Source organism: Acanthochromis polyacanthus, chromosome 9, assembly GCF_021347895.1.
Source record: "Acanthochromis polyacanthus isolate Apoly-LR-REF ecotype Palm Island chromosome 9, KAUST_Apoly_ChrSc, whole genome shotgun sequence".
NCBI classification, from domain to species: Eukaryota; Metazoa; Chordata; class Actinopteri; family Pomacentridae; genus Acanthochromis; species Acanthochromis polyacanthus.
The window spans coordinates 31,648,439-31,674,504 of NC_067121.1; the positions used below are offsets into that span (position 1 = coordinate 31,648,439).

The window sequence follows — 26,066 nt, forward strand, 5'->3', positions numbered from 1 at the left end:
GAAACGCCAGATTTAGTTGTAAACAACGCGACCAAGCAAACTTAACGCTGCATCAAAAGACCAGTTTGTGACATGGTGGTTTCAACTTCACGCATATTACTTCATATGGATGTTTGCTAAATCAACGTGATAATAACCAGTTTCTAAAAGTCAAAACTACTAATAAAAATCGCACGTTACTACTAGTATGCTATGACTATTTTACTGTCTGGCTAACTCTCCGAGTAGAAGGGAAAATACTACTTTTTGAGACTCGGAATTGGAATTAACGAGTAGCCCTGAACGCATCAATAAAAATTGTCAGCGGGGAAGCTCCAAGATGGTGGTATGTATCCCTGCTCCATGCTTAAACTCTGTACTAGTTTGTGCAGCTTTTTTCATTAATTTCAAATCTCGTTTTGACCTGACAGAAGTTTGGGCTTCAATTTAAAGCCACCTTGGAGAATGTCACCAAGGTGAGGCCGCTGGGCGACGATTTCCGCTGGTTTCTGAAGGTAGGAGGGCTGTCAAGCTAGCTACCATGCTAATGTACCTGCTTAAACGTTAGCATTGCACCTTATTTTCCTCTCGCGATAATAATCATAATTTTATTGCATTGTTTATGACATTATGCCCGAACTAATTAAGGAAGCACATGCACATTGTAAAATTGTCTTTGCTTTTGTAGAACCAACCGGTAATTCTCTATTTATTAAGCTAGTACATTAGCACTAATGTGACAGTCTATTAAAACTGGTAAACCATTTATGTGTGGAAGCATTTTGTTGTTTGTTTATTGTTTTCTCCTTTAATTTAGCTAAAGTGTGGAAACTGTGGCGAGATCCCAGATAAATGGCAGTATATAACCCTAGTGGTAAGGATTAAAAACGACTTTGCCTCTTTGCATTTACCAAATTATTAAAAATTGTAAATATAATATCCAACCCATGTGTGTGTTTTGCCATAGGAAAGTGTGCCTTTAAAAGGAGGGAGAGGCAGTGCCAGCATGGTGCAGAAGTGTAAACTATGCGCCAGGGAAAATTCAATTGGTAAGCCCTTAAATGTGGTGTGACTGTTTTTGCCACAATTCCCTGAGTTAAAAACTCCACATATATCATCTAATGTCAACTTTTTTCCTTACAGATATCCTGGGAGACACAATCACACCATATAATGTAAGCAAACCTTCCTGACCTGTTTCCTTGCAGCTCTACAGTCCACACAGGAGATTTACTCTTATGCTGTCAGCTGCTTCAATATAACCTGAAGCTGCCACTCAGAATTATTAGAGATAGTGTAGCAAACAAACTGACCAGTTTTTGAGGCACTATTTTTTTCATTTGTGGAACATTTCTTTCCTTTTTGGCAGAGATCAGTGATTTAAAGACAAGAATTGCGTGAGATAATATGAATTTTGTATTTTTTTAAGTGGATAATGCGTCAGTTGTTGTCACTTTTTGTTTTCTTTGTCTGTCTTTACAGTGAAAGGCAGCTTCTTTATATTAGGCTCACAGCGAACAGTTATTTTAATTGTCATAAAGTCTGTTGATCAATTATTAATTAGTTGTCTGCACTGTAAAATATTAGAAAACAGTGAAAGATGTCAATAACCTTCCCCGAATGCAACGGGCAGTCCTCAAAAGTCTTGTTTTGTCTACAACCAAAAATATTCCGTTCACTGTCATACAAGAGCAAAGAAACCAGAAAAGATTCAAATTTAAGATGCTGGAATACAAAAGTTTTTACTTCTTTTCCCTACAAAAATACTTAAACTAATCAGACGATTGACAGAATAGTTTGCAATTTATTTAGTGGGTGATAACTCATCAATTAACCAGTTGATTGTTGCAGGTCTGCTTTTAAATAAAGTGATATTTCTATAAGTGAAAACAGCTTTGGTTAACAGTCACACTCTCCCTTTTTTTCCTCTGATGTTGTTGTTTGTTTTCTGGGTTGAAGGCCGAGGACAACGAGAGCTTTAAGACAATGGTGCAGTTTGAGTGTCGAGGTCTGGAGCCTGTTGACTTCCAACCACAAGTAAGAACATCAAAATATAAGTTTTACTCTGAGCCTGTGTGTGTGTGGCTTAAAAAGCACAGTGTGTGGGTTCTGTTCCATCTTTTGCCTCAGTTTTATTGCTAAAGTCCATAGCCAGAGATCAAGGTAGAATACGGATGTACATAAGAAATGCCACTGATGGTAAGTAAATCAAGGGATAACATATCCAAACTTTCGCAGGTGACCTGAACACTTTCTGGATAAATAGATAGTACTCTCACTGTGCAATATTCCCTCTAAGAAGCTCTGTACTTGTGTTTGTTATTTCAAATATTTGGACACAAAATAAGAAGCGGTGTAGACAGAAATGTCTCAGATTCAGGGTTTAGACATATTATCTAAAACCTCTGATATTGTGTTCTCAGTGCCAGATAACATGATTAAGTCTTTTTTTCCACTTCCTCTAGGCTGGCTTTGCTGCAGAAGGAGCAGAATCTGGGACACAGTTTCCTGAAATCAACTTACTAGAAAAGGTGAATGCAGAGGGACTAACTTGTCACTGCACAAATTTCTCAAAATATTTGACTTGAAGCTGAATTTTATTGTAGGATGTCATCCATTTGTGATTAGTGAATGATATTCAGTGCTTATTTGGTTATAAGCTCTTTAAATGACTGAGAATGATTGGTAGTGATCACAACAGTGACAGGACATGCTTTTTATCTGCGCCACTTGACATTTCAGGACTGGACGGACTACGATGAGAAAGCCAAGGAGTCGGTGGGAATATATGAGGTCACACACCAGTTCATCAAGTGCTGATGTCATCATGTTATGAAGGAATGAACACTGCAGCCAAACATGCTCAGGCTGTCTCCTGAGGATGCTGAGACAGCATGGATTGGTTGATGATGAACATTAAAAGATGTGAATTAACACAGCAAGTTGTCTCAACACAAGTCTTGGATTGATCACCATTCTCAATTAGACGAGGCTTTTTTTTCATTGCATCAATAAAATTGAAAGACGATTGAGAGATTATGAGTTTAGATTTTTATTTTACTTTTGCTCCATCATTGGCATTAATTGAAGACTGCAAATTGCGCAGGAAAAGTAAGTACTCAGATTGAGAATAGTGGCTAACAGAAGTACTCTTTTGACAAGGAGAATTTTAAAAGTACACTGTGAAATATGATCACACAAATTCACGTATTGGTGGTGTATTAATGCGGTGAGGGTGTCATTGACTATAGTTTAAACAGTGCAATTCAATCAGATATTCAAGTTGCAAATCAAAATTGTTGCAGCTGTATGTTTTTAAAAAAAACTGCTGGTAATTTTAGTTTGAATTGGCCTTAGGGGAAAAAAGCAAAATCAGAGGCCATTTGTTATTTTTAAACACATTGCAGTAATATCACACATGATAATGAAATATCGCACATAAAATTGAAATATTTCACATGACATTTAAGCATTTCCCTTGAACAAGTAAATGAATGAATGAAATATTGCACATGAAGCTGAAATATGACACATGAGAAATATTGCACCTGAAATCGTAACATTACACCTGAAATTTAAGTATTGCAGTTAAAAAATGGAATAAAAGAATCCACCACTGCATATTACATTGACAAAACGTACATAAAAATGAAATGTTGCCCATGGAATTAAAATATTACACGATACTGAAACTGATATTGCACAATATTGCAAATGGTGCTATTTTATTGTTCAGATTTAACACAACATACACAAGCTGATGAGTGCATAAAACAACAATACATGAACATAAAAAGGTATCAAGGCGCTGCAGTTTCTGTTATTAAAAGAATACATATGTTGATTTTATTTAAAACGCTAAAGTAAAGGCTTTTAGTGTGGGTCAGTTGTGGAAAAATAGCCGAGAATAATAACAATAGTTTAGACAAAGGTTGCTGTAGTCAAATCTGATAACTGTACAAATAACTGTATTTATATTATTTTTATATCTGATTTTTTTTAGAAGGATTTACTTCTTATTACATATAACAGCTAGCCCAGCCGCGCTAGACAACCCACGGCAACGAATTTAATTCTCTGCCAGGGAGTTGTGCCGTCAGAAACATGGGTGTAGCATGGCCAGGCTATATAACAGCTGGACTAGATGCAGGAAGTGAGAGCATAAAGGTTATTTCAGTACAGAGTGAGACGTTATCTTGGACATAGACGACCTTTGCTGTAGTTTTATAGCTGCTGCTGTCAGTGCTGCTGCTATCCTCAGTCTGTCTGCATCTGTAGAGGCTCTGCTGCTGAAGAGAGGCAACCATGGCTCTTAGAAAATCCAACAGAGTGTTTGTCATCGGTGTGGGAATGACAAAGGTGATTAAGTTTTATTTATTTCACTGTCTCGGTCCGCAAAACGGCACGAACGACATTAATGTAACCGAGATTTGAGGCTAGCATAGACGGCTAACTCGACAATTAAGTGCCTTTAACTCTTAAAAACTGTAGCTTTAGATGCTCCTAATGTAGTTAGCTAATAGTTCACAGTGTGAGGGACAGTCAGAGTAAATCTGGCGGATATCAATGTGCTTATATTGTGTCAAACGCTGTTTGAGATGTGTCAGAACGGATAGTAAATAGAGAAACAGTAGCTAGCTAAGTTGGCCCAAACAAAATGCAACAAAATGAGTGTTATTGGCAGTGTTGGGCAGTAACGTCACTACAAATAGCGTCGTTAGTAGTTTAAATACATTTTTCTGTAACGACGTGGTAGCGTCGTTGTTTACAAAATCAAAAAACGTTTCAACAGCTTAGCTAATCTTTTGGTCATGTTGCGCGGTAGCGAACGCAAAAAGCTACATTTTAAAATGATGGATGTTGAACTGCTTGAAGCGGAGCTTTCTGCTCTGCTGCAGTCTCATCTCACACTTTTAAGGATCAGATAGTGACATCCTCTCCAAACGCCGACATGTCTGTGTCGACCAATAGAAGCGGAGGAACTGTTGATGTCGTCATTCAACAATCCCTTCCTGCGACTTCACTGGATCCACACACTGCCATCTCGCTTCAGTTCACTGAGAGATGGCAGAGAAGGAGTCAGAGTCACCGTGGCCCTACCTAAATAGTTATCAGTTTTTGTGAAAAAACGGAGAAAAGTTGTTTTCAGATGCCTACTGTGCCAGCCCAAGGCGAAGTTTCTGTCAACTTCAAAGACGTCAAATACAAATCAGAGAACCCATATACAGGGGACTACCGAATATGCACAACCAGCAGCAGTTAGCTCACCACCACATGTCAACCGCAGTATAAGATGCACACACAAACGAGCTACTTTTCAACATCTAAAATTCGCGTGGCAGTAAATTAATTAAATTAAGCGTAAGGTTGTGGTGGCAGTGTGTGAATATGTATAAATTGGGGGATTAAATAAACTGATACATATAGGAGGGAAGAGGTATGGGAGAAAACGAGGTAACAGTAAAACCAAAATCTGTCTTCTTCAGTATTACTGTTAACACTAATGAGCAAATGGCTGAAAAAAAATAACAGAAAGGGAAACAAAAGTGATGGCATAAATGATTAAATATCTTAATCTTACACTCAAGACCAAAATTGAGTTAAGTAGTAGTGGATACAGCACTTTGGGAAAGCATTGAATGATTTTACATAGATATTAGACTTAAGAAATAAAACTTGATTTAATACCCAACGTGAATACCCAAATTATGTATAAAATTGTCTTACTATAATATTGCTTACTTTATATGGAAATGATATCAAATGTAACCTATTATACCCTCCAATGTAAGTGGTGTGTTAATATAAGCTACTGCAACTTAATTATCAGATACATTATGTCTGCAATACAAACTAAAAAGAAAATCAAAACAATGATTTCTAATGTAAAAAGGTTGATTCATTTTAAATATAGCTCCACATATTCCTCAGTGTATCAATTTACTAAGTTTGGAGCACTGAGAACAAAAATGATGGTTTAATAATAAACAAGTCAGCATTTTCTTGTCTCCGTTTGACTGACTTCATTAGTCCCTGAAATTTTTTGGTAAGAAAAAAAAGTAACTTGAATGTATTAAGCTGCTTTGGCCGTATTGCTGTAGCTTAGCTTGCTACATTTCTGTGGGTCATAGCTTCAGTGTAGTAAAGCTTGATTTAACACAGAGTAGCTGGTAGCTTAGCTCATTACAGTTTCCAAGTAGCTTGCCCAACACTGGTTATTGGTTGATCAGCCGCTGTTTTTGTGTGTTATGTAGCAATATGGGCTGAATGCTCGACGAACTTTGTGTCTATCTGTATTTTTTTTTTGCCTGCTGCGATTGCATGTAGAGTTCATGGTCAGCAGAGATACAAACTGTGTTAAAGGTCTTCACTGAAATAGGCTGCTAGTGCTAATTTCTGCTGCTAACTATCAACTCCAGAGCTGGTTAGCCAGTTTAAAGTATCCAACATGTCTTGTCTTTCCAAGAAAGTTGCAATTAACAGTGATTCCTAAGTGTTTTCCAGGCCTCTGTGTGTTAATCATGCTCACCAAAATCAAAATAGGTGTTGTGGATTTCTCAGTTTTCCTTGTCCAGCTGTTTGTGTTGATTAGAGTCTGAGTTTTTTTGGTCTCTCTGTGCTTTTGTAAAGTGTTTGCTCAAAGAGAATCTAAAGGATTTGTTGGGTTTCTCTGTGTAGATTTTCTAAGATCTTCGCTTTATAGTGTGAAGTGCCTTGAGATGACATATGTTGTGATTTGACACTGTATTAATAAAACTGAATTAAAGGTCATGTCATTTTAAGCTTTAGCTGTGAATATATTTGTTTACAGAGAAATAGAAAATGTTTATACGTTTGTGCATCTACTTTTCCTGTTTGTGAAGCCAAGTTGCACCTTAAAAACTGCTTCTTTCAGAGAGCCATCACCACCCTGAACTCTCACGTCTCGCACCCAGCCAACAATATAGTGTAACTGTGCAATATACACCACTACCTCATTCACTGCTATTTATATTCACTCCTTATTTAGACTGTATTTATGTAAATAAACTGTTTTTGCACTGTCTCTAAGATTTCCTGGCACTGAAAAGGATAAGCTCTGCAATCTCGTTATACATTGTATTGTATAATGACAATAAAGAATATTCTATTTATTCTATTGAAGCATGTTATTGGGGAAGTTTACTTCAGCAGAATTAAAACAAATTATTCAGTTTGAAAAGTTTCAAACCTGATTCGACTGTTTTTGCGTTTTGGTGCAGTTCGATAAGCCTGGAGCCCGAGCGAACTATGACTACCCTGATATGGCCAAAGAAGCAGGTGCCTATCTTTACAGTTTATGGACATTGTTCATACTCTTCAAATGCATAATGCAAGAAAATGTGTAGCTATGTTGTAATCTAACGAGATTTTATCATGATGTCTTCATCCTATCATAGGTCAAAAAGCTCTAGCAGATGCAGGAATCCCATATTCTGCTATCCAACAAGCTTGTGTTGGATACGTCTATGGTAAGGGCTCCTATCAAGTAAAATGGTTTTATATATCTTCACTGAAACCGGAAGCACATCTAACTTTATAGCCTCATGCACATTCACAATATGGCCTGAATATGTAATTTGTGCATGCGCAAATAAAATTTCATGCTTTTTCAGTCATGAAAGAAAAAATGTGTGACTCATGTACTTTTATGAGTAAAGAGAGTCAAATAGGTGAATAATAATAGCTCATCTTCTACCTCTCTGTCTCAGGGGACTCCACATGTGGGCAGAGAGCCATTTACCACAGCCTGGGTCTGACTGGGATCCCCATTATCAACGTCAACAACAACTGCTCCACGGGCTCCACGGCTCTCTTCATGGCACGGCAGCTGGTTCAGGGAGGTGGGTCAAGCAGGAATTCTGGAAAATGACACACTACCAAGAGTTTTTTAAATGCGTGTAGTTTGTTCTATAACAAGATGTCTCTGGTCAAACCGTAATAGTGGCATTTTTGATTACGACAGGAAGAATCTGAAATTAACTGAAAATCTATGTGTAATCCCTGAAAAACTTTCTTTGTAACTAAGTTTAGTAAAATCATCCCTTCAACAACTCTTAAATCCTTTTGCAGGTCTTGCTGACTGCGCACTTGCCCTCGGGTTTGAAAAGATGGAGAGGGGCTCTTTGTCCGCAAAGGTATCGGTGTACATGTTGTTATTTCATCCACTTCTGTAGTTCTTACCAGCTGTGTCTTTGTTGTTGCTGAAAAGAATCAACTGGGTTTAGCACTTGCCCTCGTCCCCCGTTGCACAGATAGATAAGCCTCACTAAAACGTTATAAAACAGATTGCAGCAAACATTAACCTGTTTGCATACTTAGAATCAGGGCCGGCCCTAGGACTTTGGTGGCCCTAAGCAAGATTTTTTTTTTGTGGTCCCAAAACATGCACAGGGCAACTACCAAATCACATGCACAGCTTGTAATTGGGTTAAAACACACATGCACATGAATAATAAAATGCATCCTAGACAGGGACAAAATGCGAATCACATACTTATTGTGGTATGGCCCCCTCTAGTGGATGTGGCTATAAACAACGGCATAGTGTTTATGTCAGCGGCCGGCCCTGCTTAGAATATAGGATTAGTGATTCTCTGCGTTTAAAAAAAATATTATTTACTGTTTGTACTGTTGAAGGCTTCCTGTCACAAAAGGCAGAGTGCTGGACAGAATACAGAGTCCAACTTCTGATGAAGCAAACTTTAAAACACACGTAGGCTGCACAGTTTGTCACCATTCATTTCTCCAATTTTAACTTTTAACCATGACATATTAAAACATTTCCATTGCTTTGTCATATTTTGTACTGGTATGATAGGTCATGACTGTTACTAAATTGCTGAACTTTTCAAAAAAATCCAGACTGTTTTTGCATGAATCCTCCTTATCTTTATTGAAAGTGCAGTGCAGAAGCTTTGGTCTCCCCCTTCTGGCAATGAGACTAATTACACAAAAACTGTCAGCGTGTGCTTATGATGTATGATCTGCCTTTGATTGTTTTTCACTGTAATCTTTCCTCTGAATGTTGAGCTTCTATTGTTTCTGAAGTATCATAAACTTTCTTGATGGGTGTTTTCATCAAATGCACCGTTTTCTTGCTGTTGCCTAAACAATCGCCATCATTACAGCTTTAAGTTCTGGCCATAAACTGTACGTAAAGATGGACGTAGCACCTGGCTCCAAAAATGAAGCCTACGTGGAAGTGTCAAAAAAAACAAACAAACAAATAAACCCCTAAAATTCGATAGGCTGCTTTTCTACAGCTCAGGATTTTTTTTCCGATAGCTTTCATGGTCAAAATGAGAGATCAAGTGGCCTGTCTTTGTATAAATCAGTATTGACTTTTATATAGAGTGTTAAAAGTTTTGCTAGGTCAGGGGGCGTGGTTACTTGATTGCTCATCGGCTCAGATTGTTTTGTGTAAACTTGTTTGGCTCGAACGAGGAAGACGTTCATTTATTTGTGTTTTAGTGCCTTTTATTTTGTGATTCCATTTGTTTTTAGTGCTTTTAGTATGCATCTCTGATTTTATTTGTTTTTAGTGCATTGATTATATATTTTTATATTGCATTTGCGTTTAGTGCTGATTTTATTTGCCTTGTTCGTCGTACACGTATGTAAAGCACTTTGGGTCAATCGGTGGTTGGTAAAAGTGCGATACAAATAAAGCTGGATTGGATTTATTGTGTGTTTGAAAAAATCCCACACTCCCACTGTAAAATTTTTTTGTTTGTTTCTAAAAAGTGAAAAAAACCAGCTGAAACAGTGATGAAAGCAACCATGTTTTTAGTTTATGGACAGAACCAATCCCATGGACAAGCACATGGAGGTGATGATCAACCGCTATGGGATGGCGGCAGCACCAGCAGCTCCACAGCTGTTTGGCAACGCTGGCAGGGAGCATATGGAGAAGTACGGTACGTGTGTTTCACAGAGGAATTCATTCGTACATTCAATGCATCTTCATTAGCTTAGTCTTTTTTTTTTTTTCTAAAAATGTACAGATTGCACAGCATATGTAATATTTGTGTCAATGTTTAACTTTCCTTCAGGCACAAAGCCAGAACACTTTGCCAAGATTGCCTGGAAAAACCACAAGCATTCCACCAACAACCCGTAAGACACGGTTAACTATAGAAACAGTTTATTCCTTCAAAATTGTCTTGCTTTATTTTTAATCCATATTTGCGTGTGTGCATGTTTGTGTACATTCTTGCAGGTACTCCCAGTTCCAGGATGAGTACAGTTTGGAGCAGGTGATGACATCCAGGAAGGTGTTTGAGTTTCTGACTCTGCTGCAGTGTTGGTAAGAAACTCACATTTACGCATGGTATTAGCTCTATAAAATAATTAAACGAGTCTCAAATGCGTCTCTGCCAGAACAGAGGCGAGCAAATAAACATTTTTACTTTCATAATTACCTTCTGGTGACTTATCCATGTGTGTTTGTGTTCTCTCATCAGCCCTACCTCTGATGGAGCTGGAGCGGCAGTTTTGGCCAGCGAGCACTTCGTCAGAAAACACCACCTTGAGAACCAGGCAGTGGAGATTGTGGCCCAAGAGATGGTGACCGACCTCTCCTCCACATTTGATGAAAACAGCTGCATTAAAATGGTAAGAAATGTGAAATGCTTTCTATGAAAATGCATAGCACTCTTACCTGGATGAATTCAAAAGTCACCGTAAACAATGGCTGAAAGTGAACCAGACCTGTGACCACTGATGCTTAACTTCTTTGTGTACTTTTTATAATGTGCTTTTGTTGTGACCTATTGTCCTGTGTTTTATTGTCCTGTGTTTTATTGTATGTTTCACTGTTTTGTTTTCATTGTATACTTTTTACAATGTGCTTTTATTGCGTCACTGTTATGTCTTTTTTTCAGTTTTTTTTAACCTGCCTAGGGTCTGCGGATGTAAATGAGCATTGTTGCTATAATCCAGCATATTTACATCCATCGCTGTATGAGTAGGGGTTCATTAATGTACACTGACCCTATCAAATAAATAAATAATTTAAGCCCTTTTTCTCTTTAGGTGGGATACGACATGTCTCGGTTGGCGGCTAAGAAGTGTTTTGAGGTTGCCGGTCTGAAGCCGAGTGATGTTGATGTGGTCGAGCTGCACGACTGCTTCTCAGCCAACGAGCTCATCACATATGAAGCCCTGGGGTTGTGTGCAGAAGGTAAGGATGGATGTTTCAAAACCGTTGTTCATACTACAGGAACAGATTATCACTCCACTAACCTTCTTCTAAGTATATAACTGTCCATCTTTATGTAGACACTTATATACTTACACATTCTGCAAAGTAGGTAGACGTTAAAATGAGTCTGGACTAGAAATATCCTTCTTGTTTTGGGTTTTTTTTTACCTCCGATGTCAGTATGTATTGAATATCTGCCAGTATGCAGCTCGATGCTTCCCAAGAGGTAAGGATGCTGCGTTTTAATGACCAGTCATAACACAAAGAAAGCTATGCTGCTGAACTGCCAGAAAAAATGGAATTTGGTTTCAGAGTTTACTTGATTAGTTGACTAAACAATGAATTGTTGCTACCCTCAATAGAAATGCTAGTTAGTTAGCCTGATTGCTAATATTTTAATAATGTACAGCACCAGTTAGCTGTTGCGTCTAAGATGTTCCACAACCACCTGCTATTAGCTGAAGCTGCAGCCCTCCTCTGACTACAGATGTTGTAAACCACTGATGTAGGAAGTGGGACAGATGTTGTCTCACCTGGTTCACATAAAGTACAATAAAATGTGTCTCTGGGGTTAGTCACACTTACATCGTATCCAAACAAATGTTCACTATGAAATTACTGATGAGATTACAATAAACTTCACTATTGACTGTTTCTGTAGGTAAAGCTGGAGAGCTGATTGACAGAGGGGACAACACATACGGAGGAAAGTTTGTGGTCAATCCCAGTGGTGGTCTCATCTCTAAGGGACATCCTCTCGGTGCCACAGGTAAACAGTGGTGGAGTGAAAATGCCAGAACAGAATCATTTCCTGCAATAGTATAGCTTGTACAGTGTAGTATATAAATGTACAGAGCTTATGACATGTTTATCGTGACAGGTGCTATGGATCCTCTTCCAGGAATCAGGTTTAGCAAACACTGAAAAGCAGATCACAATAATCATCAATCATGCGAGTGAGGTGAATGGAAACACTGACAACAGTGCAGATTCACCATGCCGACAAGTAAATGAAGAGCAGAACCTCCAATTTGTTCGTGTATTAGTTGAAATATTAATCTGCAGCAAAGCACATTTGTCCTGCTGAATTGGACTGGGTAAAAGAGTAAATGCACGGCTACGTTTTATTTAGTGTAGTCCAGTTATTCATCATTAAACAGACTTAAATTAGCTTAGCTGATGATGAAATGCTGGAATCTGACGCTACAATATGCATTAAAACACATTTATTCAGCTGTAACCTGAAAGTGACAAAACACCGGTGGTAGCAACTAGAAGGTGAAAATCTAGATCAACAAGAGTTTTATTTATAGACTTGTGATTGTAACTTCATGATCTGACTCAGTTACAAGAATGATCTGCAACTGAAAAAACTTCTAGACTAATGATTATTCCAGCCTGTAGTAAATGAAAACATAGAAAATGAAACCAATTAAAGACTAAAAACAGTCTATTTTCTAAAAATTACTTTTAAACTGCATATGCGTTTTATTATTTACATTGATGACGTTAATGTCCACATTTTCTTTGTAACTTCTTACCCATAATATTTAAATTGCTCAGGCACATTTGTATATTGTGTAATCTTAATCATATTTAAACTTATTAGATACATTTTTGCAATTAATCTTGTTTCTCTATTCTAAAGCACTGTGGCTGAATGTATGTTGCTTTATAAACATCAGTGACTGATTGACAACCTTCCAGCTGCCTTAATGTCAAACATTGTATAAATGCCATTCTGAAAAAAACCCTCCATCTTTGTTGAGAAAACGTAGAATTAGCCATATTACATTTACAGAGTAAGTCACCAGAGTTACACTGATCTCTGTTTCTAGATCTGAAGACTAAAGTTTCCTAACACAGGATTAACCCCCTGGTGTTAATCCAAATCAAACTTTGACAAATCGTTTCCTCAGCGGCCACTAGGTGGTGTGCGTCTCACGGTGATGGCCAGCTGGGTAGTTACTGGGTAAAAGTGATCCTAAGCCGGCATGTGAGGGGGCAGCTGGCTGTGACTTTGGCAAGCCTCCCCTGTAATCTGTCCACATTTTAAACCATTGAGGGATGACACTGAACAAACGGTGCAGCTGACCTACCCAGTCTTTGCAGCAACAGGCCTCATGTTTTTCACACACATGCGTACTCGTATTAATGGTTACATCTGCTTGTTCTTGGTGGTCTCCCACATACATACACATTCACTAATGAATGAGAGATAACAAGGTGAAGCAGTGCAGTGCTCTTCTTCTTCCTTCATTTGATACCGGCAACTTTGTTTTTAAGTTTTTTTGAGCTGTCGCTTTCGTTTTTTCTCTCTGTGACCTCTCATCTGTCACTTATAATCACAGCTTGCTTCGCCTAATTTTTTTCCACCACTTTCTCCATCTGCGTCATCAATACCCGCTCTGCCACTCTTCCAGTGTACGAGTGCCCGACTGGGTCACTCTCCCACTGTGTGACTGCCCTAGTCTGCTAAGCTCTGTCTGATCCGTGGTGTTGCTCTTAATCTTGCTTGTAAAGCTCCGACCTCTTCCCCCAGGAACACTGTGAGCACACATATTGATGGGTAATTGCCTGACCCGCAGAGGGACACCCCCACCGACAACTCAGTCAAAGTGCTGCTGCTGGAATATTGAGAAACATCAAAAATACAGAACACATCACTGCAATTCTTAGGTCGTTGCACTGATTTCCAGCTAAGTTTAGACTGAAATTCTGGTCCTGCTGTACGTCTCTGTTTTCTGAGGTCTGAAAGTGTTGAAAGGTCTGCAGGAACTGGTCAGCTAGTGATACCCAGTCTTCAAAACAGACACGGTGACAGGTTTTTTTTTTTTTTTACCATTAGGCTGCCTGCTGTTGGAGTCATCCTTTCTTGGAACCTAGAAATGCCCAAACTGCACCCATGAAACAATGCTAAACACTGTTCTATTTTCACTGCTTGTAATTAGCCTTTTTTATTCCACATACTCAGATTTACAGTTGTCTATGCTTTACTTTATATTTGATCTTTTACATCCTTTTATTTCTCCGTTACCCGCCTTAAATAACCTCTGATAAGGTACCATAAAAGTAAATGGCGCCTCGGGATAATGTGGTTTTTGCAGGTTGGCATGACATCCAGAAATCGTGAAGCATTACTACTTCATAGCTTGGAATCTTTGTTTAATTACCACATGAGTTTACTCTTCAAAAAAATTAAAGACTGAGACAGCTTGTGATCACTTTTTGTTATGTTGATGAAGTACTTGAAATCTGCTCTCTAAGCTAATGAAAAACTTGTGTCACTCTGAAGGTTCCTCTACAATGTATGGAAAATACTTTGCTCAGTGCAACCTGCAGTTAATTTTAAATGTAATTACACAAAATTGTAGTCAAACAAGCAAGCCCTTCATGGAGCAGATTAGAAGACAAGTGCTGCAGAATGTAAAAGACGCAGAGGTAGAAGTCTTTAGCCCTAGATCCTTTAGCTTACTGGGATAATGGACAAATGCACAAGCTCATTACACAGATGGGATGAAATGCTTAGCTATAACGTTCGCACAGGAGCTGCCACTGGAGAGATTAGGGAGTGAGTTGTCAGATTAGGAGTCATCTTGTCACCCCTCTCAATTAGTAGGTGGTGTTTTACCTTTGCAGAATGCTCCCGTGTTGAGATTGTTGCCATGCTCTGAAAGGCTTTTTTTCATGAGAATTCACAGTTTTGTAAAGTGCTATGGACTGCAGGGGCTCTCCTTTGATTTCTGTGACTTCTTTTTAGATGTTCTTAAAGTTAAAGCAACAAAATATAGCTATTAGCTGCTAAAAGCAAATATAAGTTGTTGGAAATTGCTTTCGGCATGAGTTTCTAAATACCTTTCCATCCACACTTTCTCACATTTATGATTTTTTTTCCTTCTCTTCATGTTAACACCACGTATATTTTGCAGCTCAAGCCCTTCTTTGCTTTGAATATTTGTTGAATGTACCTTTTTATGTGTGATCTCTAGTTGCAAAAAAAAAAAAAAACCCGTGAAAAAGTGCGACACAAATTACCTTTGGTGAAACTTGGCGAGCACAGAAAATCAGTGTCCATGAGAAAGGGGATGGATTAGCCCAAAAGTCACACACTTTAGTCCGTTAATAGATAAAAACATTTCCTTATTGTAGCCAAGTGATTAAAACAAAGTCCAAAGCTTATCGACTGCACAGCTTCCTCAGGGTCAAACAGTAGAAAACACACACACAGAGGTAAATTTAGCGCGGCCTGATAACATCTGTCCCAAATGTTCAATACTTTATCACATATTTGCTAGTGTAACTCATTGCAACACTTCCTCCTTCATGTTTAGTGAGAAAAAGGGATAATGCTGTAAGCCTTGTGGCTCAAAGTGCACACTGGAGGACAATGCTGATAAAATATTCTAAACGCAAGGATGACTTTTCATTTTTTTCCCCCCAGACATATCCCTTGATCATATTTTATCAGGTGGCCAGAAACACCACAAGTTTTCTAACAGTTTCACCATTTTAGCTTAGAAGAAGACATCATGTTAGTGTTGTTCATGGCCAGTTTCTGCTTCTCCCAAGTTGCTTAAAAAAACATTTATTGCAGTATTTTTTTTAAAAAGATAAAAACAGCTATACACCTTATGAAAACTGAAACACTGAGTGCATTTGAAGACAGAAATTTCCACTGATGTATCTTGCCTCCTTTTTGTAGCTGTGCTTTTTAGAGTTGTTTTTACATCAAACGGTCTTTTATGGGTTTTTTTTTTCATCTGAATCACTGTGAAACGGAATAAAAGTAGACCCTAGTGGTAGTCATAACAGCTCTCCTGCTTCACTTGGTGTGTTTTTCTCTTTTTAAAGCCTGATTTCCCCCCCACCCTCTAAACACACGCACATCCAACCTCTGCCCTCACCCTCTGTCCGTCTCCCTGATTATGCTCTCACAGGTCTGGCCCAGTGTGCTGAGCTCTGCTGGCAGCTCCGAGGGCAGGCTGGCAGGAGGCAGGTCCCAGGGGCTAAACTGGCCTTGCAGCACAACATTGGCTTAGGAGGAGCCGTCGTTGTCACACTTTATAGGATGGGTTTCCCTCAGGAGGCAAGGTGACCAAGAACTTCCTGATGATTTGTCACTTTGTGCTGAAGAGATCCATGATTTGTTGCCACGTAAACCACAATTCAAAGAAGCATTTTCAGTCCTGATTTTTCACTAATGCCTACATTGTGTCTTATGTTACCGTATCTTTGATCACTGTGGCACACTTTTTGTTCTGTCTTTGTTCTTATTCATCATTTGTTGGAGCTATGTACTACACTGTTTTAAACCACTGCCCTTATTCTGAAACATACCTTGTCGACTGAGACATAAACCCCTTCCAGACATGCCCTCCTTTCCGTTCATTCATGTGACGGCATCTCAACGCTGTACCACTTCTTCGTAAAAGTTGCAGCATCCCTGTTACTAGATCATATCTAATGAACCTACTAAACAAGTCTGAAGGCTATCCGCAAAAGTACTTTGAGTTGTGATTTGAAGGTTTCTTTCCACATTTCAGCACCAATATTGATCCCGAAACCTCGCAGAGAAAGCCAGAGACACAGTTTGCATGTCAACATCACAAAACATGCTTCTTATTTACTTCACATTATACATAACGGATTGATAACTGATTAATGAAGGCTGCGATGTTGCATGTTCCAGATCTGATTTTTGTCACATCGTGTGTGCTTTGCTGTTGTTTTTTTGTGCCTCCAACAGATCCCACATAACTGCAGTTCCTGCCAGTGCAGGCAGTGATCTGGAAGGCTTCAAAGCTTATCCTGTCTTCAAAGAGATTGAAAAACGGCTACAGCAGGTAAAACAGCATGCTGTCAGTCATAAAAACCTCCCTCTTACTTTAAACTCTTTTATGTTGATGTTGTGTATTCAGGTAAATGCATTCAAATATTGTCTTTCCCTATAAAAGCAGTGCAGTCACAAAACCTGCTTCAACTTTTCATGTTAGGTTGTTCGCATGCAACAAAGGATGGCATTCCACTTTCATTAGCATTGTGTGGGCGTTTACTGCTTCTCTCCAACCACTGTGGTCAGGCTTACATTTGACTTTTGTCACTTTAGTTTCTGATACTTCCAGTAAACTCCGCTTTGTAACTTTTTTGTCTAATTTTGTGTCTTTTGTGTTATTCGTCTCGTTTTTGTCATTTTGTGTCTCATTTTTGTAGTATTTTGTTTTTTTGCCCGACTTTTGTCATTTTAATCATAGAGTTAAATACTATATCATTCAGTTCCAGATACCTGTGACTACATGTTTTGTGTCTGTGTGGACACTGTGATCTGGAAGTTGTAATGTGTGAGTGACAATGTTGCTGAAATTGAACGTATTTTTCTTAAGAAATTTCAGGTTGTTCATAATGTTTTGTAAAAATTCCTTAAATGTGAACATTTTCAGAATGCACTAAAACAAAGCAAACATTTGGAGTTGTTTTTTTTAGTTTTTTTTAATAGGCTATTATGCTGTGATTTTACTGGTCCGGCCCACTTGAGATTAAATTGGGCTGAATGTGGTACCTGAACTAAAATAAGTTTGACACCTCTGCTTTAGAATGTAATTACCTCCGCTAAGGAGGTTATGTGACACCTGGCGTCTGTCTGTCTGTTAGCAAGATAACTCAAAAACGCCTGGGCAGATTCAGATGAAATTTTGAGGGGATGTAGACTACGGCAAGAGGAAGATCTGTTTTAATTTTGGTGGCAATCCGGAAAGGATCCTGGATTCTGGATCACTTTGAATTTTTTTTAGTATGTGGTCCAAAATATGACAAACATCATAGGTTAGTATGTCGTCCAACAAATTGGAACAAGGTGTCCAGATAGCTCAGCTGGTTAAGAAGGTGATTCATAAACAGAACTGTGTCAGAGATGCAGGTTCGATTCCAGCTCAGGATCCTTTACTGCATGGGTTTCCTGTTTTCCTCTCTATCTTTGGCAGAGGTCTGCACTCTCAGAGTGCTTTTCTAGTTTTCAATGTGTGATAAACTACACACGTGGACAAAATTGTTGGTACCCCTCAGTTAAAGAAGGAAAAACCCACAATTCTCACTGAAATCACTTGAAACCCACAAAAGTAACAATAAATAAAAATTTATTGAAAATTAAATAATCAAAATCAGTCATCACTTTTGAATTGTTGATTAACATAATTATTTAAAAAAACAAACTAATAAAATAGGGCTGGACAAAAATGATGGTACCCATAACTTAATATTTTGTTGCACAACCTTTTGAGGCAATCACTGCAATTAAACGATTTCTGTATTTGTCAATGAGCGTTCTGCAGCTGTCAACAGGTATTTTGGCCCACTCCTCATGAGCAAACAGCTCCAGTTGTCTCAGGTTTGATGGGTGTCTTCTCCAAATGGCATGTTTCAGCTCCTTCCACATATGTTCAATGGGATTCAGATCTGGGCTCATAGAAGGCCACTTTAGAATAGTCCAACGCTTTTCTCTCAGCCATTCTTGGGTGTTTTTGGCTGTGTGTTTTGGATCGTTGTCCTGTTGGAAGACCCATGACCTGCGACTGAGACCAAGCTTTCTGACACTAGGCAGCACATTTCTCTCCAGAATGCCTTGATAGTCTTCAGATTTCATCGTACCTTGCACACTTTCAAGACACCCTGTGCCAAATGCAGCAAAGCAGCCCCAAAACATTACTGAGCCTCCTCCATGTTTCACCGTAGGGACAGTGTTCTTTTCTTCGTATGCTTGGTTTTTGAGTCTATGAACATAGAGTTGATGTGCCTTACCAAAAAGCTCCAGTTTGGTCTCATCTGTCCAAAGGACATTCTCCCAGAAGCTTTGTGGCTTGTCAACATGCATTTTTGCAAATTCCAGTCTCGCTTTTTTATGAGTTTTTTTCAGCAGTGGTGTCCTCCTTGGTCGTCTCCCATGAAGTCCACTTTGGCTCAAACAACAACGAATGGTGCGATCTGACACTGATGTACCTTGGCCTTGGAGTTCACCTTTAATTTCTTTGGAGGTTGCTCTGGGCTCTTTGGATACAATTCGAACAATCCGTCTCTTCAATTTGTCATCAATTTTCCTCTTGCGGCCACGTCCAGGGAGGTTGGCTACTGTCCCGTGGGTCTTGAACTTCTGAATAATATGAGCCACTGTTGTCACAGGAACTTCAAGCTGTTTAGAGATGGTCTTATAGCCTTTACCTTTAAGATGTTTGTCTATAATTTTTTTTCGGATGTCCTGGGACAATTCTCTCCTTCGCTTTCTGTTGTCCATGTTCAGTGTGGTACACACCTTTTCACCAAACAGCAGGGTGACTACTTGTCTCCCTTTAAATAGGCAGACTGACTGATTATGAGTTTGGAAACACCTGTGATGTCAATTAAATGACACACCTGAGTTAATCATGTCACTCTGGTCAAATAGTTTTCAATCTTTTATAGAGGTACCATCATTTTTGTCCAGGCCTGTTTCATGAGTTTGTTTTTTTAAATAATTATGTTAATCAACAATTCAAAAGTAATGGCTGTTTTTGATTATTTAATTTTCAATAAATTTTTATTTATTGTTACTTTTGTGAGTTTCAAGTGATTTCAGTGAGAATTGTGGGTTTTTCCTTCTTTAACTGAGGGGTACCAACAATTTTGTCCACGTGTGTATCACCCGTCCACAACCACTGTAGGTGAAGAATTATTTCATGGAACTGTAAACTCCTGTTGACTCCTTGCAGGATGGAGAGAAGCTTGTGAAGAAGGTTGGTGGAGTGTTTGCTTTTAAAGTGAAGGATGGCCCAGGTGGACGAGAGGAGACTTGGGTTGTGGATGTGAAAAATGGCAGAGGTTCTGTCAGCAATGACCCAGGTATGTATCTGAACAGAGATGTATAACACAGCTGTGAAGGCAAATAATAGTTATCTGATATTTTGGTGGCGGCAGTATGATTTCAAACTATGTTTTTAATGTTATTTCCGTCTTTATTCTCCCATTTCTTGCTTTATGGCTGATGAATTCTGTTCAGTATCTTCGGGTTTCTTGGATGTGCTACATTTAATTCAAAGGAAGAAATCTGTAACATGTATTTTCCGAGCAATAGAATGTCTGCCTTTTCCATTTTCGCACGCCACAGCAGCATGTTCCTTTTGCCACTTCTACATTTACTACAGAAAGGTTTCATGTGGCTTTTCTTTCCTGAACAGACTACACACACATCTGTGTAACATATTTCTTACTGATTCTTTTCTCATAGTCCTTTTTGTGGAAGCACAGCATGTTCCAAACAGACTGTAGAAACTATAACTGAACATTTTTTTTGATTTGCTCTTTGCTGTGGAAGCTCCTAAGAGAAATATGTTCAGTCCTCCCAGATAAAATCAGGTTTAAAGTAGAATTACCTTCTTGTGATTGCTGTTTACATCCTTGGCAGCCCCAGCTCATATAATATATGTGGTGAAGACTTTGACAGAATTGGATTAAAGGTAATAAAGACGGTGGGTTTGTGGTGAACTGTTGGAGGAACAGGAGGTCTCTTGTGCTGGTTGTATTCCAGGGAAAGGAACTGAAGAGGTTGTAGTTAAATCCATTTAAAAAATACAGGAGTCGCAACACTAAAGCCCTCTTTAGAAAGGGAACTCATGTTACCCTGTTTGACATTTGTGTGAAATTTTCTCATTAACACATGCATTATTCCCAAAAGACCTTCTGTGAAATCACAGTGGCATTTGACCACAACATCTAATTTACTCATACTTGAATCCAATGTTCTTAATGTAATAGAACCTGATAGTATATTGCCTCTGGTCTCAGCTGTAGTCAGCAAAGAGGCATTTAAACTGCTCACTGTTGGAGAGGAGTTCTGACAATATAACTGGAGTGATAATGTTCAGTTGTGGTTTGGCTTCAGATGTTAGAGACTGCTTTGGCTGTCTTTGATTGTCCACAATGCTGAGCGCAATTCGTCTGAAGGGAATAAAGTGACGACTGAAGATTTCAATTTCTACTGCCAACGAAGCCACTGGCTCGCAAACTGATGAAATAATGTTTGTCGGGGGTGACTTTCCTGAGTAAAATCACAATCAGCACACAGTTAGCGAGGCTTGTTCCATTATCCAGTGGTTATTTTTCTCTTAGAGAACCAAGGTGGAGGTAGCGCCACTCCTCAACTCACTTTTATGTGAAGCGGTGTGCTGTTTTCTTCATCATCTCACATCATAATTCTCTTTAATGTGTATAGACCAACTGCCAACTGACCACAGGTGTAGTTGTAGCTAACTAGAGCAAAACTCCAGAGTGAGGTAACAGGAACAGTTGAAAGATGTATTTCTTTTCTTCAGTAGAGTAATAATAAATGGCTAAAGTGATAATGCTCCTGTGCTGGACATACAAACATGAAAGTAATTCCAGAAAATGTGACATGGCAACAGAGTCCCTCCATGATGCTTTTAGAGATGCAGACGTCTTAATATACTGATTACACCCTGCACAAACGCATCTGCTGCCTTATAAGTAACTACCTGACTGTTTCCATTAGACTGGCTGCCCTGTGATGTTCGCTGCATCTGAGCTATTATTTCTGAAAACTCGCTGCCTCCACGTTAGACTTAATGTTCCAGAAATGTTCAGGAGAATCTGAGCATGCTCCTGTGCAACAATATTTATTCCTGCAAAAAGAAACAACATAAATTGTTCTCTTTAGTTAAGTACATGAGCAATAGAACATTCTTGTTAATTTCCAAGGGTTTTCCAGCTATTGCCCTAACTGGTTTGGAATTAGCCAGTAGTTGAGCCAATGGTAGCCGATCTTAGCAGAGCTGATGTGTACCTGAGTCTGTTTACTTGTTATTGACTGTTCTCCTTTTGTTTAGCATGCTACAGATGGACATTTTCCTACTTTTCTAACAAACGTAAAACAAGAAGTAAAGTGACTGAACCTTCTGGTTCTCAGTCAGCTCTAATGATGCTTTCTGAAATGTTGCTTCAGGGAAATACAATGCTTTGTATTCTACAAATGGATGGACAGTTCCATCAAAATGCCAGCTTTACTCTGAAGTGCTTTCTTATAAGAGCTCTGTAATAATGGCCACTGACATTTTCCTGTTGTCATTTTCTACAATATAGAACACCAGCGATTTTTATTTTTTTTGTTTGTTTGTTTGATCAAACATCAGTTGTTTGTTGTGCTATGTGGATTTATACTTGTTACGCATTTGAGATGGTGTTTTTGTTTGCCATAATTACATTGAATGTATATATTTTTAGTGTGCTATATAGTCCATTTTCATTGCTGCTATTCGGAAAGTACCAAACCAATTTTCATTGTTCTCTGTAACAGTGACAATAAAGATCTATTCTATTCTTTTAGGTAAAAAGGCGGACTGCATGTTGTCCATGAGTGACCAGGATCTCCTGGATTTGATGACGGGAAAGTTGAACCCACAAACAGTATGTGTGAAACTGTCTTAACTGTTAATTTTTTCAGTTTTAGACGTGAACAAATTGCAACAATGAATCTAAGAAGAAGGTTTGTCAGATTTACTGTAAAGGATCATAAGCAGGAAAACTGTATGAAGGCTGTAAGACAGTGGTGAGGTTTGACAGAGGGGTTCAAGGTGGAAGTGGGACTGCATGAAGGATCAGCTGTGAGCCCCTTCTTGTTGGCTATGTTGGTGGACTGGCTGACAGATGATTTTAGACAGAAGTGAGGAGCAGGTGGAGGAATGAAGATTAGCTGCAACAAGACAGAATACATGTGCGTGAATGACAGAGACCCAGATGGCAGGTTGAGGTTACAGGGAGAAGAGATGAAGAAGGTAGAGGATTATAGGTACCTAGGGTCAAAAGTCCAGAGCGATGGAGAGAGTGGAAAAGAGGTGAAGAAGCAAGCAGGTGGAGAAAAGTCTGAGAGATGTTGTATGGTTTAGAGACAGTGGTACCGATGGAGAGACAGGAAGCAGAGCTGGAGGTAGCAGAGACTAAAATGTTGATGTTCTCATTAGGAGTGACTTGGATGGATGGGACATCAGAGGGTCAGCGCATGTTAGATGTTTTGGAGATAAAGCCAGAGAGGCCAGATTGAGATGGTTTGGACCTGTACCGAGTTTTGAACTACCAGGCAGAAGGCCTAGAGGAAGACCAAAGAGGAGGCTTATGGATGTAGTGAAAGAGGACATGAAGTTATCTGGTGTGAGAGAAGAGGAAGCAGATTAAAGGGTTAGATGGAAGCAGATGATTCACTAAAGGGGAAAGCCAAAAGGAAAAGAAGACAGTTAAGGATAGTAAATTTAGGCAAATTATGAAGAAAAATGGACCGGTAACTCAGCAGTTGATGAGCACTATTTGGAATGCACCATGCTAGTCCTACAGATTAGGATTTTGTTTTCCTCGCACTTTATGATCCCCAGATGGATGCATCACTGTTTTCTTCAGCTTTTGCTCAAACCACATACCTGCCATCCTAAAATCTTGCACTTGCTTCATTTTGCTTTCACACCACAAACAAACTGCACCACTTGGAAGCAGCTCAAGAGTCTTTCTTTCAAGGGAGTCTCTCGATGTAGTTCTTTCATGCACATCAGAGTTTGATTCAGAGCTTTAACACCAGGTCAGGGTGCAAAAAACACATTTATTAAATACCAGCAGCACAAACTTCATTACTTATAACTACAAATTATGAAAGATCAGGTCACACTGTGGACTTCTCTTCACATCAGTCGGGTGAGCTGCCACACAGAGTCACAGTTTATAAGCGGCAGGTAATTAGTTTGTTACAGAGCCTTCATCCTCAGATCCTCTCACTTGACTGTTGGTAAAGTAGTAGTTAGATCATCATCACACATGGACAGAATTCACAGTGTTAAGGAAGTCACAGACAAACTCGGCTGTTAGTCATTTGGACACTTTAACTGGTTTGCTATGAGTCTGGTTTTAGCCTTTTGCCTGTAAGTGCATTATTGTGTATTGTAGCTTACTTGATTTAGTGTCCATTGTTGCATGAATAATATATATCTCATGAATCCTATGGTTCTCTCTGAATGTAATGTGTGTATGAATGCTGTCACTTTAGAAAACTCATTAAGCCAACAGTGTTCTGTATCCAATGTCTGAAAAGTAAAATACTATACATGTAAGATGGCAAATAAGTGGTGAAGGGTCAAATTTAGAAGAAATCACAAGTTTTTTTTGGATTTTGATGACTAACTTTCTTAGAGCTTTGTTTAAGTCTGTTGAAGGTACAGCTTTCAGTGTTGAAAGCACCGACTAACTTTTCACCTTCACTCCTGTCACGTCAGGCGTTCTTCAAAGGGACTCTGAAGATCAGTGGGAACATGGGCATGGCTATGAAACTGCAGAACCTCCAGGTTACACCGGGCAATGCCAAGCTGTGAGACATGGCGCGAGTTTTGTTCACTTCAAAGGAAAACTTGTAGGAAAGCCTGATTCCTCCGGTTGAAATCTGCTAATTAACAAAATCACTGAACACTTTGTTAATGTGCTTGATCTAAAGCTACAGTGCATTAAGTTTCACCTTTAGCTGCTGCTTTGATACTAATCTGTTGATGTTGTTGGGTCTTTAAGTCTGATTCATTCTAAAACATCCGGAGTGCAAATTTCAGTAACATATTCCACTCCTCCCTGTGTTATTAATCATTTCGTCCAAAAACTCAATGTGCCTCTAAGTTGTCCATGAAATGTGTGGTTTGAAGCCATTTTCTGAAATGAACCACTTTGATAGATAATGTTGCAGAGAATCTATACCTGTAAATGATAGCAATCTAATTTTCTAATAATAAAATATTTACTGACAAATACATTATTGTTTATCATATTTTGACTTCACTGTATCAAAACTGTTCCATGATTAAGATAATGTGGTTTACTGGTATTATGCCTAGATGAAGGATAATATTAATTCTAGTCTTTATTAAAGAGCCTTTTTCAAAATCCTGGTTACATAGTGCTTCACAAGGCAGCAAAATAAATCAATCTTTAAAATTTTAAAAGAGATTAAAATTTCACTGTAAACAAGCACAGCATAAAAATGTTGAAAGAAACTGAAAAGAAAATCAAACAGAAAATTAAAACCATGTTGAAATCAGGAAAGACTCTCCAGTAACAAAACACCACCTCTGACTGAGAATCTTAAATTACGTATTGGTGCAACAGGGCAGAAATATAGCTAGGAAGGAGACCATTAAAACCAGTAAAAATGTAAAATATCTTCTACAACTTACTGGGAGTCATTGTAAAGAAGCTAAAACAGGAGTGCCCACATTCCTTTTGGTCAACTTTTACAGAAATATTGTCACTAGAACAGGGATCTTAAATGCTTATTTTTTTAGTTTAGTTTTAGTAAAATAGTAGGAAAATGTCAAAGGTAATGATGACACAGTGGATCTGTGGTTGGCTCTGTTGCCTCACAGCTGGAAGATTCCCGGTTCACATCCTGGCCTGGGATCTTTCTGCATAGAGTTTCCATGTTCTCCCTGTGCATACATGGGTTTTCTCTGGGTACTCTGGTTTCCCCCCACAGTCCAAAGACATGCTGAGGTTAATCGATTACAGTGAACCCTCGTTTATCGCGGGGGTTACGTTCCAAAAAGAACCCGCGATAGGCGAAATCCGTGAAGTAGTCAGCTTTATTTTTTTTAACAGTTATTATACAATACTGCACTTGGGGGAGCGCTGCAGCTGCAGCCAGGTGGACGCCGCGGCGGTACTCTTGCCTCAGAGAGCGGGCCGGCTGAATCAATTGGAGCAGTCGGGGGTGGGGAAGGCTCGCATCGGCGCTCTTCTCCTGGGGAGCGCGGCTGCGGTGGCCAGAGACGGCTGGGGACCACGTCCACTGTCCGATTGACGGCGGGGG

The 26,066-nt window shown here is 39.0% G+C and overlaps 2 protein-coding genes across 3 annotated transcripts; both read left to right on the plus strand.

The window, feature by feature from the left end:
• The first annotated feature begins 250 nt into the window (after positions 1–250).
• On the plus strand, positions 251–3,013 carry czib (CXXC motif containing zinc binding protein). 2 transcript variants are annotated; one of them, XM_022212832.2, is made up of 8 exons: positions 251–325; positions 411–494; positions 797–853; positions 947–1,028; positions 1,123–1,154; positions 1,939–2,016; positions 2,445–2,510; positions 2,722–3,013. In XM_022212832.2, the coding sequence occupies exons 1-8, from the start codon at positions 320–322 to the stop codon at positions 2,797–2,799; spliced, it is 483 nt and encodes a 160-aa protein (XP_022068524.2). In that variant the 5' UTR covers positions 251–319; the 3' UTR covers positions 2,800–3,013. The 2 variants fall into 2 exon arrangements, with proteins under 2 accessions (XP_022068524.2, XP_022068533.2); XM_022212841.2 differs by having other exon boundaries at positions 305–325; positions 411–455.
• A 1,057-nt stretch (positions 3,014–4,070) lies between these two features.
• scp2a (sterol carrier protein 2a) lies at positions 4,071–25,011 on the plus strand. The gene is made up of 16 exons (XM_022212775.2): positions 4,071–4,338; positions 7,221–7,278; positions 7,398–7,469; positions 7,710–7,841; positions 8,071–8,135; positions 9,791–9,917; positions 10,053–10,116; positions 10,220–10,306; positions 10,464–10,614; positions 11,035–11,182; positions 11,865–11,972; positions 16,141–16,294; positions 16,950–17,046; positions 19,939–20,068; positions 22,566–22,645; positions 24,493–25,011. The coding sequence occupies exons 1-16, from the start codon at positions 4,285–4,287 to the stop codon at positions 24,586–24,588; spliced, it is 1,623 nt and encodes a 540-aa protein (XP_022068467.1). The 5' UTR covers positions 4,071–4,284; the 3' UTR covers positions 24,589–25,011.
• Positions 25,012–26,066: the final 1,055 nt, after the last annotated feature.

Bases quoted from the DNA above. Each gene is read 5' to 3' on its own strand.
- czib (XM_022212832.2), top strand. The intron at 854-946 runs GTAAGGATTAAA...GTTTTGCCATAG, and splicing joins GGCAGTATATAACCCTAGTG to GAAAGTGTGCCTTTAAAAGG. The intron at 2,017-2,444 runs GTAAGAACATCA...CACTTCCTCTAG, and splicing joins CTGTTGACTTCCAACCACAA to GCTGGCTTTGCTGCAGAAGG.
- scp2a (XM_022212775.2), top strand. From the start codon at position 4,285: ATGGCTCTTAGAAAATCCAACAGAGTGTTTGTCATCGGTGTGGGAATG. The intron at 11,183-11,864 runs GTAAGGATGGAT...CTGTTTCTGTAG, and splicing joins CCTGGGGTTGTGTGCAGAAG to GTAAAGCTGGAGAGCTGATT. The intron at 22,646-24,492 runs GTATGTGTGAAA...CTGTCACGTCAG, and splicing joins GAAAGTTGAACCCACAAACA to GCGTTCTTCAAAGGGACTCT.